The 20,814-nt window shown below is 35.5% G+C and overlaps 1 protein-coding gene across 2 annotated transcripts; it reads left to right on the top strand.

The window, feature by feature from the left end:
• The first annotated feature begins 5,020 nt into the window (after nt 1-5,020).
• LOC144432494 (uncharacterized) lies at nt 5,021-19,917 on the top strand. Of its 2 annotated transcripts, none has more exons than XM_078120710.1 (6): nt 5,021-5,092; nt 15,372-15,444; nt 15,698-16,072; nt 17,236-17,445; nt 18,370-18,473; nt 18,917-19,917. In XM_078120710.1, exons 2-5 carry the CDS (start codon nt 15,387-15,389, stop codon nt 18,459-18,461), a joined length of 735 nt encoding a protein of 244 aa, XP_077976836.1. In that variant the 5' UTR covers nt 5,021-5,092; nt 15,372-15,386; the 3' UTR covers nt 18,462-18,473; nt 18,917-19,917. The 2 variants fall into 2 exon arrangements, with proteins under 2 accessions (XP_077976836.1, XP_077976837.1); XM_078120711.1 differs by lacking the exon at nt 5,021-5,092 and adding an exon at nt 8,489-8,539.
• Nucleotides 19,918-20,814: the final 897 nt, after the last annotated feature.

Raw genomic sequence — 20,814 nt, 5'->3', positions numbered from 1 at the left:
GCATGCAAGCATACATACATACATACATACACACACACACACACACATACATACATACATACATACATACATACATACATACATACATATTACATTTCATATGCTAATTATGTAATTTCAAAACAGGACATGGATGTTAACATCTGTATCAACACATGATAGTGGTCTTCAGTCAATCTGTAATGGGAAAGATCGACATATTTTGTGATGACCTAACCAGCTTGGGTTTGTGTTGCTGGAATGAAAAAGTCTAACACATCAAACACATAGTGATTGCTTTCATCTCTTGAATGGAAACAGCGAAGGTATTATGTGAACGAATAACTAGATGTTATTCCCCACTATTTTCTTTCGTTCAGCCAAAAGGAAAATGGGAGTGACCTAAAGGGGCCTTGTCACTACGAGTCTAGCGGCTCGTAGTGACAAGGCCCCTTTAGGTCACTCGACTCGTAGTGACAACCCTTAGGGCAAGAGTATTTTTCAACTGAATGAAGAAAAATATTGGAGAATGACATAACTATATCCGAGCCAGTAATATCAAAGGAAAATGGGGGAAAGTAATAGTAATTTTGCAGAACCAGTGACGTAGACACGTGTTGTTGTGCCATAGACATGAGCTGTGGTGACTTAGAGCGACCAGAGTATACATTCCATATATTTTTGTTTAACTTAGCTCGTGTATGGTATAATTATGCTAATTATGTAATTTCTATTGTAATTATTATTCTGTTGACAGCTTTCTCTGTAGTCACCACCACCCAGCGACCAGTTCCTGTATAAAACTACTTGTTACAAAAAAAAACCTCTGAAAATGACCATATGGATGAGAATTTGATATTTATTTTGTATTTTAATTGAGAAACCAATTTTCTATATTTTCCTACTTAAAGAAATTATGTGAAACAACAAATACCAAGCTCTTGTTTGTAACTCAATGAATTACATTTTAAATAAAAAAACATGTGAAATGTTCGTTATTGTACGTAACATTTTTGTACATTTTTTACAGAGCTTTTTGCAATTTATTGAATTACAAACAAGAACTTCGTCGATGCTCTTTCACATTCTTTTCTGTGTAGAAAAACAAGTTGTTTTTATAAATTACAGATTCAAAATCAACACCAATTTGTCATCCATATGTTTACTTTAAATCTTATTATTTAGATAAGAAGGAGTATTATGTCATATGTCTGAATACATTTCTGTTGTTGACATGGCGGCAAATTCAGTCATCAAAAAGTATTAAATATGATCAAGGGAAGTTGTTTTTGTAATATGCCAACTGACCTTGCAAGGAGAATGATGACGATAGTAATAACTGTCGACATGGCTGATAGAACATAGGAAACAGTTAAGATTATCTTCTCTGCATACTCTGCGAATGCCCGTAATAATAAGAAATGGTGTCATGTATTATTTGGCTTTTGCAAAGAAAGAAAACAGTACATCGTTACATAAGATGACGCAGACAGAAAAGGGAATGGCAGTGAAAAATACACTGCTTGAAATGTTATATTGTGTTTATGCATGGATAATAGGCGCCGGGGTATAGTCATTTCAATGAAGCATAGTCCCTCTATGATAGGACCATGAGTAAAACAATAGGGTCTATATTATGATAAGTAATGAACTTGTCTATGCTAAGTTGATATATTGCCAAAGAATTTTCTTTTGAGATGTTTTTTTAAATATTCTATATCGCCATGGAATGTTCACTATTTTCAGTAAACCCACGTCTTCTTCTGGCCTCATTTATTATCGACGTGACAGGTGTGATGTCGCAAACACTTCATAATGAGTTCACTTTAATATGCCCTTTTATCGATTGCCTTCATGAGAGCTGGATATAAATGCTGATTACATCCCAGCAGATTCTGTATCATCATATACATGCAATTATCTTGTTTTTGACATTTCACTGCTAATAACATATCGTATATCTTCTGTGAAGCGTCACTATTTGGAATTGAACACGTTTTATACAGCTTAAGTCAATTGACTTATTGAGATGCACTTAAATTAATTAGTTCATCGTGACACGAGTTATACAGACATATTAAACCCTTTAAAATTTTAATGACGACGTTTTATGAAATGTAATGTTGACGTGTCCTAGATCACTATTGAGTATGGTACGAAAAAAATAGAAAAATGTATCTTACGTTGTTTTCATAAAATACCATGACCCTAATACTCCGCCATCTTGATAGGTTCTGCCATGTCTGTGGCGAGTTCTGATTTGGGATAGATTGTGAGGGATACCACGGGGGTATTTCACTCTATCCCCCACTGCTTCAACTTCGGTCTATGAGCGAAAATAGTGACATAAAATGTTATTTATTTCAAGTTGATTTTAGGCTTGAATTCAAATCACACACTGTCATCAGTCTATCACACTAACTCTTTCACAATAAGAATCGTGATACTATGATAGAAAACCTACTTCTTAGAAGCTTCATCAGTTGGTATGATATAAGTAGGATCCTTGATAACGTACATTACCACTGCTACAGGATTATCTGAAAAAAAACCCATAAATTTAATGTCAAACTTTAAACACATTCTTTAAGTTACCCAATTCTCTGACAAATATATATTGTTCGTCGTTCATAGAATCCATAGGACAGTAAAATATACTGAGTTAGTTTGGAACGGTAACGGTAATTATGTTATTCCGTAATATTTTCCTTCACTCAGCCGAATCAAAAAGCTTACTTGTGAACTACGGGTTTTGTCACTAGCATTATTGCACAGTGTAGGTAGTCTAATTAAACTATTTAACCAGATGATATGAACAATATAAAATTGCCATCTCTTAGGCCAAGATACAAACACATGTCTTACCATCTGTATCTGTTACAGTAACATTGAAAGTACAGTTTGCAGTATAACCATCATTGTCGACGTCTGCACACACTACAGTAGTCGTTCCAACGTCCAAAACAGATCCAATCGCAGGATTACACCACGCTGATGTACTTGTACCTGGATTTATAACACTAACATCAATTAATGATTGGCTTCCATTGGGTACGTATACGGAGTAATTAGCCGGACAAATTCAAGGTCGGTGAGTTTATAGAATCTGTCATTTTACCATTCAACCAACCAACCAACCAACCAACCAACCAATCTGTCAATCATTAAGATTTTACAAATAATTATACATTGGCATAATATTTCGGTAATGAACTCGGCAACTATTGAAGTTGGCGTTATGCATTCATCTATGTTTATTCATCACTGTGTCATAGGTCGACAGAAGAGTATAAACGCATTAAACTTTGCTCCTTTGCAGACTTCTTCGGTTTTTCTTCAGTTCAGATTAACTTAATCTGAACAAAAGCAGTGACTTCATTCCAACGGTGAGATAATCAGCCGACGCACGTAGACAGTTTGGTAATATGATGGAAAAAAAACCAAAAAACTTATCACTACGTGTTTTCTTTCTTACACTGATGACCTCATGTTTTAGGTGATTGTCATTTTTAATACAACAAAACTTGTGATAAAATAAAAACAAATTAAGATATACATAATTAAACATAACCTGTATAATATAATCAAAATAAACCACAACACAATAATTTTACTGCAATTCATATGTAAGTATAATCTATAATAACCAAAATTTAGAAAAGATTGTCAAATTGGTCTATAACCTTCCTTGAGTACATTTATCAGAACGGTATAACGGTACAGCCACTTTAACACTAGTCAACATGAACAGACGAAACATTACTCGTGGGTAATCAGGACCCTTGGTCGTGTAACGAGCTATTTATTACTTCTGTCCTTAACATTCATCGCTACTTCATAATGATAATTGGCATTGTTAGTTTTTTGTGGGGAAAAACAAGTCTAACTTGGGACTAGCAACATTTCACCTACACATTGATGGTTTACTGCGTCCATCTTGTTAGATTGCCGTCGTTTTGGAGTCACATTGTATTTATGGTAATGATACGCTGTGAACATCGTAATTATCGTTATTATTACTAGAGATAAAGAATTTTCAATTTATGAATAAATTTTCCAAATTAGGATATTGTAGGTTTTCGCGTAGTGCATATCGTTCACTATTACACGTTTTAACATTATTTCAGCGTGTTTTTTGTATGAAAATAACTTTACAATATACTATGTTAATCACGTGTGCACTGGTGAGACGTTGAATGCTTGGGGCAAATTTAAAACAGGAATGTTGGTGTGATTGTGGAGTCAAACGTCCCGTTGTTATATGGTATCTGACTGGTTGTGGTTAATTTCACATACATGATAGTATTCATTGTCGGCCAGATCGAAGATGGTCAGGGTATGGTTACCCCGTTCATTATTGCAAAAAATCTACCCAGACTGTAGGAAAATACAGTTGCTTTGTTAAAAAAAGGTCAACCGTCACACTTACGAGTCCACGCCACTCCACGGTAATACGTTTGTTAGTTACATGACCTGCTATGTGGTTATCCAGAAAACTGAGACATTTATAGAAAGAATGGGTGGTTGTAATAACCAAATCATATCATGAATTTGAATTTTCGGAACATTACACGATTTTTCAACAGTATATCAATATAATATTTGGATTGCTCACATTTATGTGTCGCAGTCGGTTCGCTTGAGAGGAGTCATAGACAATATCAGAAATATTGGGGAGAGACGTCTATGGAATCGTGTAGTTTCCTGCGCAGGTAAAATATCAACCCAAACTTTATTGAATAATTTTAATTGACTTATTGTTGCTGAAAATGACATATTTTCTGTTTTTCACTCTTCAATTATCTTTTTGGGGGGTAAGATTTTGATATTTAACAGCAAACAATTGTCGTCATAGGCGTTGGTTTTCTGTTTTGCTGTCAACAGCGCGGTTACCAACTGTCTCGTTACCGTATAAACAAATGACATCATCATTTAAACTTATTGTTGAAATGTTTCGTCCAATCACCTTACTTGAGTAGTTTGATTGACAGCTATATGAACACTATATAAGGGCAAAAATTTCGGGCTGCGCCGTCAATAGCTCTTCGACTGTTCAACCGACTGTTGACATCATAAAGTTATCTCTTGGTGGTATTTGCATCGATAAGCTAAGGTAAGCGGAAAATATTCTTACAATCTAACTGAAGAGTAAGAAAAATGTATTTTTATCACTTCATCTACCGATTATTACCACTTGAAAATCTCAATTATGAAATGATGATTTGAAAATGCCAATTTTGAAATTATTATTAATATATATTGTCGTATATCATACAAGGTTGTCGTAGCCAGGCTTACAGAGAAGTAAACCAATTCAAGTTATATCTGAAATTGCCAACTTTATTTTCCACTGTCATCTTTCCTTTAAAACATAGATTCATGTACAATGTATATATGATATTCAAACTGTCAGTTACTGTATGTCGTAACACGTTGTGATCATGTAGTACGCTCCATGTTTTTACTTTGAAAAGCGTCACAAAATACTCCGCCAAGGGAACCCATATTTTCTCGACAGGAACTTCAGCAAATCATAAAACAATAATTTGATGAACAAATAATCAAATTCATGTTCACCATGTCTCTACTCAAGTTTAAGGAAAAACCTCGTGATTTCCCGCACATCTACAAATATCGCTTTAAAATACCCTGCTATACGAATCACAAAAAAATTGCTTTTGTCTAGAATCTGACGATTTGTTCTTGCGTCCATACTGGCATTATTAAAATGTGACTGTGTAAGTCGCTCTGTACAAACTTTGTCATCTCTCATTTGGAGACAAATGTACAAGATATGCTCAAATGTCTTTAAATCATATCATACGGGTTGAATTTGAGTCTTAGACCACCACTATCGCGTTTTCCCTGTCCAAATACGGTAAGATTGCCAGCTATGCGATATTTTGTTATTTAACTATAAATCAGTGAGTAGTCAAGGATGGGCTTATTTGCATTTAAGTCCGACGTTGTCGCGGTTTATCTGAAGCAATTGGGTTCGTACTCAGTGTAGTGAACTACATTGTATTACATACAAGGGGTGATGTAAAACGCTGATGTCGGACGATACATCGTCATAAATGATCACTGTCCTCTTTGCGACAAGGCTGTCTCACATCCGTTTCTTTAAAAAAACTACTTCAGTTTTAAGTCATTTTTGTGGAACTACATTTTTCACAAATATGTGTTACAAAATCAAAGGACGGAAAAAATATACTAGCTTTAGGAGAGAGTACTAGATCGAATATCTGAGCTGGAATAGTCGACATCGTTAATCTCTTTACAGCAGCGCAACAAATGTTGCGTCAGCGGAAAAGTAAGCTCTAGCTTGCGAGAATGGGATGGGAACGAATCAGACGACTTTTCTTTTAGCTGTGGGATGACTTTTAAAGCATGTTTTTAGAGTTTACTTTTGCCACTAGAACATCAGCAAAATATGAACATTCGTCATTCTCTTAACACAAAATTGCGTTTCCAAAATTATAATATATCTACATGTATTTAAAAAGACCATACCGAACCATTTATGGGGAAATGCCTGATATGATAGGAAGGCGTTATCTCTCGGGGTCTCGCTTGCCTACATGTTTAAAATAAAAGCATTCGAGATAGCCGCTCTTTCTAAAACGATTTGTTTGGTATTTGTGTCACAACATGATGATGAGTTACATTATCTATTACAGCCAAAAGAGTGATCAATTTGTTGTGATTGATATCACTTTCAATTGTCAGATACTCAACTGCACGATTGTGTTCTAAACTACCTTTCCACATATCGTTTGACATCAATTTCGACACTGGTGAACTTTAAAAGAAAATAATGGTTTTTTTTCAAAGTAAAATATACGCAACGATTATCTTGCGACTGGTGTATAATTCTATCTTTCTTCCCTAAATTGGACAATGGGATCGGAAGGAGTTGAATATTATATTGTGTTACAGCGTCGAACTCAACAACTATTTTGTAGAATTATTCAACTCTTTTGTTGAATGTCGTTTTCCTCCCTATTCTTTTTATGCAGTTGGCGTTACGTATTCAAACTCCGTTTATTCATCGCTGTGTCATAAGTCAAACACCCCACAGGGCAAAAGAGTATAAATGCATTAAACTTTGCTCCTTTGCAGATCTAGACCGCTTCAATTTTCCTTCATTTTAGGTTAACTTAATCTGAACAAAAGCAGTGACTTCACTCCCACGGTGAGATAATCAGCCGACGCACGTAGACAGTTTGGTAATATGATGGAAAAAGAAAAACTTATCACTGCGTGTTTTCTTTCTTACACTGATGACTATATTTGGTACATTGAAAAACCCAATCTTTTAGGTGATTATCATTTTTAATACAACAAACTTGTGATTAATGGAAAAACAAAACAAATTAAAACCGACATAATAAACATAATATATACAATATAATAAAAATAACACAATCAAAATAATTTCAACACAATAACTTTACTACAATTCATATGTAAGTATATTTTGTATGAAATCTCAAATAAGTACATTAATCAGGACCCTTGGTCATGTAACGAGCTATTTATTACTTCTGTCCTTAACATTCATCGCTACTTCATAATGATAATTGGTATTGTTAGTTTTTTTGGGAAAAAACAAGTCTAACTTAGAACTAACAACATTTCACCTACACGTTGGTGATTTACTGCGTCCATCTTGTTAGATTGCCATCGTTTTGGAGTCACATTGTATTTATGGTAATGATACGCAGTGAGCATCGTAATTATCGTTAATATTACTACAGATAAAGAATTTTCAATTTATGAATAAACATTCAAAACTAGGAACTTACAGGTTTTTTAATAGTGCATATCGTTCACTATACACTTTTAAACACTGTTTCATGTAGGTTTTTTGTATGAAAATAACTTAAAATATACTGTCTTAATCACGTGTGCATTAAAGGAACGTTGAATGCTTGGGGCAAATTTAAAACTGGAGTGTTGGTGTGATTCTGAAGTCAAACGTTCCGTGGTTATATGGTATCGGACTGGTTGTGGGTAATTTCACGTGTGTAGACATCCTAAAATATAATACATTGATAGCACACACATGATAGTATTCATTGTCGGCTAGGGCGAAGACGGTCAGTGTATGGTACACTGTTGCAAAATGTGTTCTCAGACTGCAGGAAAATGTTGTTGCCTTGCCTTGGAATTATGTAGTTTCCTATGCAGGTAACATATCAGCCCAAACTTTACTAAATAATTTAATTTATAAATTGTTGCTGAAAATGACAGATTTTCAGTTTTGCGCTCTTCAACTATCTGGTTAGGGGTAAGATTTTGATATGGGCGTTGGTTTTCTGTTTTGCTATCAACAACGCGGTTACCAACCGTGTGGTTACGATAAACAGATGACATCATCATTTAAACTTATTGTTGAAATGTTTCGTCCAATCACGTTACTTGAGTAGTTTGATTGACAGCTATAAACACCGTATAAGGGCAAAAATTTCGGGCTGCGCCGTCAGTAGCTCTTCGACTGTTCAACCGACTGTTCATAATCGTAAAGTGATCTCCCAGTGGTATTCGCATCGATAAGGTAGGCGGAAAATATTCTCAATCTAACTCGAGTCAGAAAAATGTTGCCCATAATGTTTCTTATTTTTATCACTTCATCTACTACTTGAAAATTTAAATTACATGTATATATGAAATGATTATTTGGAAATCTTCATCTGAAATTGCCAACTTATTTTCCACTGTCACCATTCCTTTAAAACTCAAACAGATTCATGTACAAATGTATACAAGATATTCAAATTGTCAGTTACTGTATGTCGTAACACGTTGTGCTAGTACGCTCAATGTTTTGATATCGAAAACCGTCTCAAAATATTCCTCCAAGCTATTTGAATGTACGGGGATTTTAGGTCAATCTAAATTCCTATAGAGATGTAGTGGTACTTGATTGTAGGGAACTCACATTTTCTCGACAGAAACTTCTTTGATTGCCTTTACTCAAGTTCAAGGAAAAACCGTGCTTTCCCGCACATCTACAAATATCGCGTTAGAATACCCTGCTTGGCGGAAAAAAATTATTGTCTTTCCTATGACACTGTCTCACAGAATATGGTACGTAGGTCGGGATGTTATCTTTTTATTTTATCTTTTTCATTTTTTATTTCGAGAAAATATTGTTTCCACCCAAAACCAAAGGAAATATCTGTAAGAATACCCCTTCTGTGATATTTTGATGAAAATGTGTATAAACGTCACTGGGGAAAGAAATCAGACGTGCATGAAGGTCAAGAAGACAAATAATTTCTTAACTTTTTGTTTTAAATGTTTAAAAAAATGTTAGGGTCCGCCGTTTAAACAAGGTCGGTCGGGATATCGGAAACACACATTTTTTTTTAATTTTGCCCTACGAATCACAAAAATATTTGTGTGTCTGGAATCTGATGATTTCTTCTTGTGTCCCTAGCGGCATTAATAAAATGTGACTGTGTAAGTCGCTCTGTACAAACTTTGTCATCTCTGGGTATGCACAAATGTCATTTAAATAACATCATATGGGTTGAATTTGCAGTCTCACGTAGGTTTTCTTCTATTTTTGTCGCGTTGACGGAAAAAAATTGCTCACTGGCTTGTGAGAATGGATAAAATCCGAAAAATGTTTTAACTCGGAAAAAGGGTGTTTCAATCGAAAGTAATTGTACTTCAGTTTTAAGCCATTTTAGTGGAACTACTTTTTGATTATTTTACAAATATGTAGGACAGAATCGAAAGACGGTAAAAATATATAAGCCTTAGGAGAGAGTATCGACTATCTGCGCCAGGGCATCTTCGTAAACCACTAACGGGAGCGCTTAACAGATGATGCGTCAGCGGGAAAATATGCTCTGGTTTGCGAGAATGGGTTGTGAACGAATCGAACGACGTCATCGTCAGGACATGTACTTTTCACGTGTGCACAACAAGATTGTTTTTTGTACGTTTTATCTGTGGACAAGTTTAACTTCAAAGCGAATTGATTGACATCAAGCCACTTCATTACCATTTTTAAAAATCGTATCGAATTCAATATTTACAGTACCTTGCAATTGTAAGTTTAGTACTTCTGCAATTTTATAGAATAGAACGGGAGCTCTTGTAATTTTTTTTTGGTTCCAAAAGGCACGACTTGAACGACGTCAACGTCAGGACACCTACTTTTCACGTGTGCACAGCAAGATTGTTTTCTTGTTACTTGTGGACTAGTTTTACTTTAAAGCGAATTGATTGACATCAAGCAGCTTCATTTCCATTTTTTAAATTCCTATCGAATTCACAGTACATTGTAAGCTTACTACTTCTGTACGTAATAGAATAGAACGAGAGCTCTTGTAAATTTTATTTTTTGGTTCCAAAAACCAGACTTTGAGTTTTTAACACAGCTGTTGTCGCTATTCCATCAAACCAGAGCAATATTTTTTAGGCGAACGCAACAAACATCTCGTCATCATGGAGAGTAAGTAAGTTAGCATTACCGTAAAGAGAACAGTTGTTTATGACAAAATGGTTTTGACAGAATGATTTGACAAAAATGGTTTTGGGCGGTAGATTTGACAATAGTTTTCAGTGACGGTATATTTTGGTGAGTGATTTTTGGCGGTATACTTTGACGACAGTTGTTTTTGTGGTATATTTTGATGACAATACTTTGGTGGTGCGATGTCGCGTCGGTCATCACATTTTACTAGATAGATGAGGTGCTAGATATGTGTGGTTAAGTCTGGTTCTCTGTTCTGTACGGTAGACGAGGGGTACATTTCCGCGCTCTCAATGATTGGGCGTTCAAAGCAATTTCCGCGCTCTCAATGATAGAGTTCAAAGCAATTTCACCGCTCTCAATGACTGGGCGTTCAAATTGCTTTGAACGCCCAGTCATTGAGAGCGCGGAAATTGCTTTGAACGCCCAGTCATTGAGAGCGCGGAAATTGCTTTGAACGCCCAGTCATTGAGAGCGCGGAAATTACTTTGAACGCCCAGTCATTGAGAGCGCGGAAATTGCTTTGAACTCTGTCATTGAGAGCGCGGAAATTGCTTTGAACTCTGTCATTGAGAGCGCGGAAATTGCTTTGAACGCCCAATCATTGAGAGCGCGGAAATGTCCCCCTCGTTCACCGTAGTTCTGTGTGAGAATTACCGGTAATTGAGGCCATACTCTATTCTTGTCTGTGATCTAGTGTATTGAACGTATTTAGGGCGACATCAATAGGCCGATGTCATACAAAATATCGTGTGGCTTGCGAGAATGGATAAAAAACAAAATTGCTGTAACTTGGGGTGGGGATTTCGATCGAAATTAGTTGTCATCCCCAACATTACTTTACTTTCAATTTATATGGAACTACTTTGTAATTATTTTACACGCATGCAGGACGAAATCGAAAGATGGAAAACATATGGAGATATAGTCTATCAGCTAGCCCTCGGATGTTCTTCCGATATAATGAAAATACGACACACAGCCGAACAACGCTATCGAGGATGGAACATCCGTGTTCGGGCAAGCCCTCACATGCGAACTTCGTTCGCTTATAGTTATAGCATCGAAAGAAAGCCCGAACGTCTAGCAGCAAGACTAATGGAGATAGTACTAGATCGAATATCCGGGATTCGGAACATTGTTATATTAAACCACTTACCTCTTTACGGCAGAGCGGGAAAAAATATGCTCTGGCTTCCGAGAATGGGATGGGAACAATCGAACGACGCGAAATGATAGGCATCAAGCTCTATTTTTCAAAATGGCTAGCTATTTCAATATTTACCGTTGTAAGCTTAGTACTTCTGTAATTCTATAGAACAGAACGGAAGCTCTTGTAAAATTCTATGTTTTGGTTCCAAAGGGCACGAGTTTGAGATGAGAGTTGGTATTCTATCAATCCAAGTGCAAAGTAGCATTTTTAGATGCAACCATAGAGAGGTTAGTTAGCATTACGGTAAACTTGAAGAGCACAGTCATTTACAGCAATGGTTTTGGCAGTATGTTTTGACAAGAATGCTTTTCTGGCGGTAGATTTGACAATAGTTTTGACGGCATATTTTGGTGAGTGATCTTTGGCGGTATACTTTGACGACAGTTGTTTTCACAGTACATTTTGATTGGTGGTGCGCATGTCGGCCATAACATGTTACCTGATAGTTGAGTATTTTTTGGCGGTATAGTTTTACGACAGTTGTTTTCACGGTATATTTTGACGACAATTTGTTGTGCGCATGTCGCGTCGGTCATCACATGCTACTGGATAGTTGAGGTGCTCGGTATGTGTATTGAGGCCATACTCTAATCGCCGTTTAGTCAGGGAAAAATATGCTCTTGTTTGCAAGAATGGGCTGGCAACGAACGAACGACGTCAACGTCAGGACATCTACTTTTCACGTGTCTATGGCAAGATTGTTTTCTGTGCGTTTTACTTGTGGACTAGTTAAACTTCAAATCAATTGGTAGACATAAAAAAGTTAAGGCCACTTGCCGTATTAAGCAAAACATCGAATTCACCATTTACTGTAATGCTTCTGTAACGTATTAGAATTTTTTTTTTTTTTGTACTACTTTTGGAACGTTACAGAATATAATGGGTGCTCCCAAAAAAGAATTTATTATAGGCGAAACGTATAGAAAAAGGACTCCGGCAATCAAAACTTGTACCAAAGTAGTGTTTGTTGTATGTGATTTCAAGTTTCGTGTACACTTTGGAGAGAGTCACATGAAACAAGTTTTCCTGTTTAGAACTGTTCTAATTTAATCTAAAATACACAGTCATAATTAATAATATTTACCATATGTATTACATTTACAACCGGCTGGAGAAAATATTAACTACATCCGTTGGTATTACTTGGTGAACAAAGAGTTATTATTTAACAGCAATACCACGTTTCAATGAGATTTGATTCTTGTTGTAAGTTGGGAAATGTTCAAATTAATTGCAGGGCTGTTTTGTTGGTTTTCTGACATTTTATTCCCTTTTGATTGAGAGTGACACTGTTTTCATGTTTTTCTAACATACATGTGAATAATCGAATATGTAGTTGAAAACGTTGTTTAAAAAATGAACAGCTTATCCCTTTCTGACGTATGTTTCATTTGTGATGTCATAACAGTTTGAGTAAACTAGATGCACTGAAATACCTTGTCCTCTCCGACTTTGGATTACGCCATGTAGGTTGGTGCTTTATCAGTACATACAACTAAGTTGACCTGCGTTACGCCATGTAGGTTGTCGGGTTAGCAGTACATACAACTTAACTAAGTTGACCTGCGCTCTGTATGTATACAGTCAATGATTTTGAATTATATTTCGATAACTCACTGTTTATAAGATCAACAAGTTACAATATTTGTTGTTGTTTCTTTTAAATCAATATTTTTTCAGCGTTGTGATTTGTTATTACTTTGCTTTCCTTTCTTCAGAATTTTATTGCGGATTTCACCCCCCCCCCCCCGAAGTAATTATAGTTTAGCCGTTCGTTTTGTGCATGCACCCAGTGACTGTATCAGTGATAATAGACTGGTTTTACCAAGTGATGTACTTGGCAAGTCAATGGCTCCAGTGTACCGGAACTCTTCTGACAGTTTCACAGTATTTCAAATGACGTTCCTTTTGTTGCCATTTTGTTAGTCTTTATAATAAAATTTCTTATTAAGATGATGCAGACACCACAGTTGATATAATTCTGATAACGATCAACTGATAACGAGAATTTTACCACCACCATGACAGTTGACTATGACAGTATTTAAGTCAATTATTTTAATGTGGTGACGGATCCGGATGGTTTTAAATGTCTCTCCTTGTATAAGTTGTATTTTTCCTGACATGTTCACTTTTGATTGCAAACAAAACAATTACTGGGAGGAAATGATATTCCGGTAACTTTTATTTTCGGTTCCAAAAGGCACGACTGGTGTTGGCATTCTCACAAGCTCGAGCATTACCGAGTACTTTTTCTGCGAACGTAACGAACTCGTTGTCATCATGGAGTGTACGTTAAATATCGTAAGAGAGTTATTTGCGACAATGTTTTAGAGTATGCTTTAACAAGAATCGTTTTTGGCGATGTGGTGTTGACGATATATTTTGGCGACAGCGATTTTTAGCGGTATACTTTAAAAATTTGACGACATTGATTTTTGAGGTATGTTTTGGCGACAATGATTTGGCCACAACGGTTTTGGCGGTATATTTAACGAATTACTCGACGTCATGGAGAGTTCGTTAGTTAGCATTACTGTAAAAATGAAGCTGTTTACGACCATGGTTTTGGTTGTGTATGTTGAGAACAGTGGTGTAAGTTTTGGCGGTAAGCTTGTATTTTGACGACAATGGTTTTGGCGATATATTTTAGCGACAGTTTTTGGCTGTGTATTTTCACAGGTTGTCTGGCGGCGGCACTAGTTTGGCGGTATATATTGAGGACAATGGATTTGGCAATATAATTTGAGGACAATGATGTTTGGCAGAATATTCTAACGATAATAGTTTTTGGCAGTATATCTTAGGCGACAAAATTATGATTCTTGTCGGTATACTTTAACAACAATGATGTTCTTATTAGCGGCCGAGCATACATTTGTAGATACTTTTGTTTAATACTCAATTGGTCTCTGTGTGTTCCCTAAAAAGTAGAATAAAGTGTGGACCATTCACACAATTTGTGATATACTATCTCCATGTTCCACACTATAGTCTTTTGTACTACCAGTGTACTACACATGTATCTCCTTTTCAAGCATACAATTGATCTGGCGAAATAAGTACGTTCAACAGAAACGGACCATGTACCACACCATGCTATTTATGTGCCAAGGAATATGGTTCACTTGACGTCGCATCAATGATTTTGCAATCTTTTTGGTGTTTATCCACCAAAACTAAGAGACCATATCAATATTCGGCATGGAAATAAATTTTCAAAAATAATAAAAAGTGGGCTATTAATAGAGCGATGAAGTTTATCCGGAAAATCGCAGTCACTTCATCGATACAATGCAGCCAAATGCAAACACCAGAGGACTCGTCCATAGAGAAAGAACGTCATGAATCTTGCGTCGATGATACTCCGTACTAATATTGATTACTTCGTAGATGTCATCTGTTTTATCATATGTGAATGTTTACAAGTAAGCCAAGTATAAAGGTTATCAAAGAGTATGGTTTTATATGTAAATACGAAGCTAGGAATACACTGCTGTTTAACCGTAAACACTGATTACATGTAAAGCAACTTTGTATGTTGTTTCACCTGAATGAACCCCTCTATGGTGTTTTGAGGGTAGCTCTATAGAAATTATATCCATTACTGTGTTTCAAGTTCAACAACAGAGTGCAATAATTATTTTCGACATGAATATGTCTGAATTACATTTATTTGTCTTACAGACACTAATCGTTGAAATGAAGTGGCTCGTTTTCGTAGCATTCCTGTTGGGTAGTTGCCATGTCAACCAAGCAGGTAAAATTGAAATAAGAATTTATTTAGATGATAAATATGTATTTATGTGATCCATGTGTCTGTCTGTCTGTCTGTCTGTCTGTCTGTCTGTCTGTGCCTGTTTATGTGTTTCTGTTTCAGTTTGATATCGATAGCAAATCGCACAATCGCTAATGTGTGGTAATATTTTAGACAAAATGTTTATTGAAATTCATTTCACTGGTGCCACTGATCTATTGTGTTATTATTCTTATTGTACAAATTTTCCTTCCAGCCATAACTTTACTTGCAAACAGTTTCGCTATCACTGATCCAACAACCTACACCATCACAACGACAACAGCTGTAACCTTCACCTTCTCCATTGGGTTGATGAATGATGATACTGATAATCCTGCAGACTTAACAAGTATCAGTCTTTATCTCTCTGATGACACATCCCTGTCAAGTACGTCTGATGCGTTTGCTGTGACTGATATCCCCGACAATGTAGCTGCTAGTGCTGATGGTACCACAGCTACTACTGGATTAAAAGCAGAAGTTACAGCTGATGCAGCCAAGTGTTCAACCTATAAGTATGTGTGTGTCAAAGTTGTACCAGATGATGCTTTTCAATGTACTGAAGACATCAGCGCCTCCATAGACTGCAGTAGGTGTTAATTTTTCTCTCTACTTCATGTGTAAGCCATCTTAAAACTCCACTCTGATTTTTCGATTCTTGATATCATTTAGTCCTTGAAAGACTAAATTAAGGAAAATTTGAAAAGTTTGAACTATATTGAAATGTGTGACTACAAGTATCGTACTTCACCCAATTTCGTGTTTTCTCCAAACCTGTGGTTGTTATTTCGGCAAGTAAGTAAGACGAGAATGAAACCTATACACATGAATTGTTCGACAAGAATATCTTATATCTTAACCCCCTTCTCATGTAATAAAGCTACAGAGTTCAGTCTCCTGACATCAATATTGTCATCAAATTGATTGAGTAACCTTAAGGTAGAATGTCAGGACAAGATGGAGAGAGTGTATTAAGTATATCTCAATACTCAATAAACTATATCACACTTATCGGTGCTTCCATTTACATGCAATGACTATAGAATTGGACTCATATATTGAATACCATGAGTTATATACATCTATACATTCTACAATAAGAACTTTCAGAATACCCGTTAATGAGAACAAATGCTGCATTAGGCCTTAATATATATCATAACTAATCTAATACTGCTCTAATTATATAGATATGTATCCGGGTTGATTTGACTAAAATTGGGATTTGGTGGTCTGAGGATATAAGTAATAACTTGAAATAGATAGTAATCTGCCTTGACAAAAAATCTTACTAACATTGTTTCATCTTCTTAGCGTCAGCTACCTTTAGATGATTCGCGATTATAAAATGATTGAAATGTGACATTTTTTCGGGCCAAACAACAAAATGAAGCTACGTTGGTAAGAGTTTTGTCGAGCCGGATGATGGAATGCAGGTTAACTTGCCTCTATTATATAACATTAAACTAATGATATGAGCCAAGATCATAACGCAGTAACAGTTCAGATACAGTACATGTTTTGGAGACAGTGTGTGTGTGTGTGTGTGTGTGTGTGTGTGTGTGTGTGTGTGTGTGTGTGTGTGTGTGTGTGTGCAGTAAATTGTGCAAGACGCAATTATTATTAAAGTGTTGACAACATTAACACTGCTTATAATTATCGACACAATCTTGCATTTCGTACGAATCTTAGTATTCGTATACATTGCATACATTCTGACGAAGCTGAATTTTGCCCTTTTATACACTACAGCAACGGACCCTGCAAATGGAAACGGTGGCACCACTTGTTCTGTGTTGACCGCAGCAAATAATGGAGTTGTAACACCCGCAGACGCAACATCTGGTGAAGTGACCCTCTCCTGTAAAGAAGGATACAAACTCAGCGACGCAACTAAGGACAAAAGTACCTGTACCGACGATGGAACATGGAGTGTGTCACCGGCGACAACCTGTGTAGCAGGTACGAATATTGTGTAGTCGAAGATTGTCAGTTCTTTTAAAATATTTAGATATAATGAATGTATTGTGTTTAGAATTTCTCAATATACGTTAATAACCTCTTCGACTTTTTGCCTGACCTTTTGATCAAATGTTGTCGATATGCTCGGTCAATGGCCCCGAGAGAAACACTTGCCCCAAACCACTGTAGTTGGGGTATGTACGAGCCCACCTCTGTATTTGCTTTTGATTTAATTGTTACATTGTAAGTAAGGAGTTACAGTGTCTTTCAGTTTGACTCTACCTAACAACATAATGGTGGCTCCTATAGTCTCCGGTTTCCTACTAACTGTTACTGCACTATGCCTGTTGATTGATACATCGATCCATCCACACACACACACACACACACACACACACACACACACACACACACACACACACACACACACACACACACACACACACACATACGTTCATACATACATACATACATACATACATACATATATGCGCATACATACATACATACATACATACATACATACATACATACATACATACATACATGCGCATACATACATACATACATACATACATACATACATACATACATACATGTCTCATCCATGTCCCATACATGCATGCATACATACATACATACATACATACATACATACATACATACATACATACATGCATACATGCGTACATACATACATACATACATACATACATACATGCATACATGCATACATGCATACATACATACATACATGCATACATACATACATACATACATACATACATACATACATACATACATACATACATATACACACATACATACATACATACATACATACATACATACATACATACATGCATACATGCATACATACATACATACATACATACATAACGATGTTTTTTCTTCCATTTCTAGATAGCGAAGAGGACAGTGGTATAGTGCCAGTACTGAGCACTTTCCTGGCCATTAATATGATCCTAGCTGCAATGCTGCTGACCAACATGTAAAATATACATTCAGTAAGTATGAATCGTATTATGTTTTATTCATTATTTTACCAAACTCAACACCAGTTTTTATCCTAGCTATTTTTGATTGGGCTATCATCTTGTGTCGATTTGCTACGGTATAGTGTAATATTGTATGCTGTATTTATAAATTTACCAGATAAACGAAATGTATTTGAACACCTTATGAATATAAACTATAAACAAAGGATCAATATCAAGTTCATTTCTGAATACATAGAATATTTTGACATATTTAAAACATATATTTTTTTGCATTTTTAAATTTTTGTATTTTGTTGTTGTTGTTGTTGTTGTTGTTGTTGTTGTTGTTGATATTTATTTGGAGTTAACCTTTGACCATGACACGAAAGGAGTACATTCTATTATTTATTCAGTATTAGGTACGGTTCAATTTTTCTGAAAGTTGCTTGTGCTATCTGTTTTATTTGCAGGATCGAGGAGGTTGAATACCTACGAAGGAGGTAGAAAGGATATATCCAACTGTCACCAATACAAGCACCAGAGCATTCTACAGCTTTTGCTATCTCTTTTATCAGATACTGTACGACACATTACCGCCCCGTCCCATCTTCACATCACCCATGCAGTGCACATACCTCTCAGAATTCAATGAAATGAAGTTCTCTCCGTCATATCAATCTTGATGTAAAATATGCAAACTCTTTCCATGTTTTGATTCTCATCAACATTAATGTGTGTAGATTATAAATTTTCGTTCATTCATTTCACACGAGTCTCTGAAATTCATCAAATCTAAAAAATATAGATATCTTATTTCATGGATATTTTTGACACAAGAAATGACATCATTCAAGCCATTTGTTTATCATAAATTTGTACCCCGAAAAATATAGGATTTAACAAGTAGATTTATTGTAAAGAATAATAAGCATGTCACTGTAAATGTGTTGTACATTATTAGAAATCTAGCAGACGACAAGTCAAAGGTCAACTCTCTAAAGTACTATACTTAAAATGCTATAAGATTATTACAACTACATTGTAGACACTTTTATAAAATTATATTTTAGTTAATTTCTTGCTTGAACTATATACTTAAATGTTCAGACTCATCTACTAAATACATTAGTTTCATACGATATTGTTTTATATGCTATGACAGAAAGAAAACTGTAATTCTTTGTTCTATACTATTACTCAGATGACAAACATGGTTTGTTGTCATGATTAGCAATTTTTACTTCATTGTTTGGCCTGTACCTCATTAGAGTCTACTCGATTCAGAATATGTAGTCTTAGTTCATATATACTATTGTAGCATTTATTGACTTCATCTTACAACTTGATTGATACGAAGCTGATTCGATATCTCATACACTTTTATTTCACACATTTTGTATGTTTGTCATCAGAAAATTGAAGATCAAATGTTAAAACAATCAAATGTTAAAGTAACATTTCTGTTGCCTTTGGGCTAATTTCACAGGCAATTTCTATAGACATCTTTTCAATATCACAATGTGTAGAACAAAGTTGATGAAAATCATACAATTGTCTCCCTTTATGCTACAAGTTGCAATCAACATATGTAGCTATTCCAAAGTTCATATACCTTCTTTCTAATCTAAGATGCTATTCCTGCTGCTGCCATTCACCATTTATATTATCCATTTTGATTATTGCACGTGTGATTTAAGAATAACAATTGTGTGTTAACCAATTTTTGGTTGTCCAAATGATAGCATAGGCAATTCATATTTTCTGCTTGGATTATGATAACTGATGTTTTACAATGACGATACACTTGATAGCACAACAGAGGATTTCATCATTTTTGTGATAGTTGTCCTTTGTATAGGATGAAAGCGTACCCGAGCTAAAACACTGGTTTGAAAATTTACAAAACAAATATGCTAATGTAGGGAAAATAAGAACATCCTAGTTATGACTTACCTTTGGTGGTAAAAACCATCCTATCCACCAGAGTTGGTTATGTACCATGTGGTTTATATTGTCTGCTTATCGTGTTATTGTTAGGACAACCAAACTTTGAAATCTGTTCTCCATATCCTAAATTGGAGATTATATTGTACTACTGTACTGTGGTCATTGATTCATTCATCGTTTAACTCATCACTGAGTTTTATTTATAACATCTCAATTTAATGTCAACCTGACCGAATGAGGTAAAGCAGTGCTTTATCTCGACTAGGTTTAAAAACCATCATTTAATTTTGTCGCCAAATTTCTGTATCTCAAACAATCAAATATTTTATGCATTAAACTTTGTTTCTTTGCATTTGTATAACATCTGAATTTGAATGTATATTAGACGAAAAGGAATAGATTCCTACAAGGTCTAAGATTG

The sequence above is a fragment of the Glandiceps talaboti genome, chromosome 3 (assembly GCF_964340395.1).
Source record: "Glandiceps talaboti chromosome 3, keGlaTala1.1, whole genome shotgun sequence".
Taxonomy (NCBI): domain Eukaryota; kingdom Metazoa; phylum Hemichordata; class Enteropneusta; family Spengelidae; genus Glandiceps; species Glandiceps talaboti.
The sequence above is the reverse complement of the archived record's forward strand: the minus strand, read 5'-3'. Positions and strand labels throughout refer to the sequence as shown.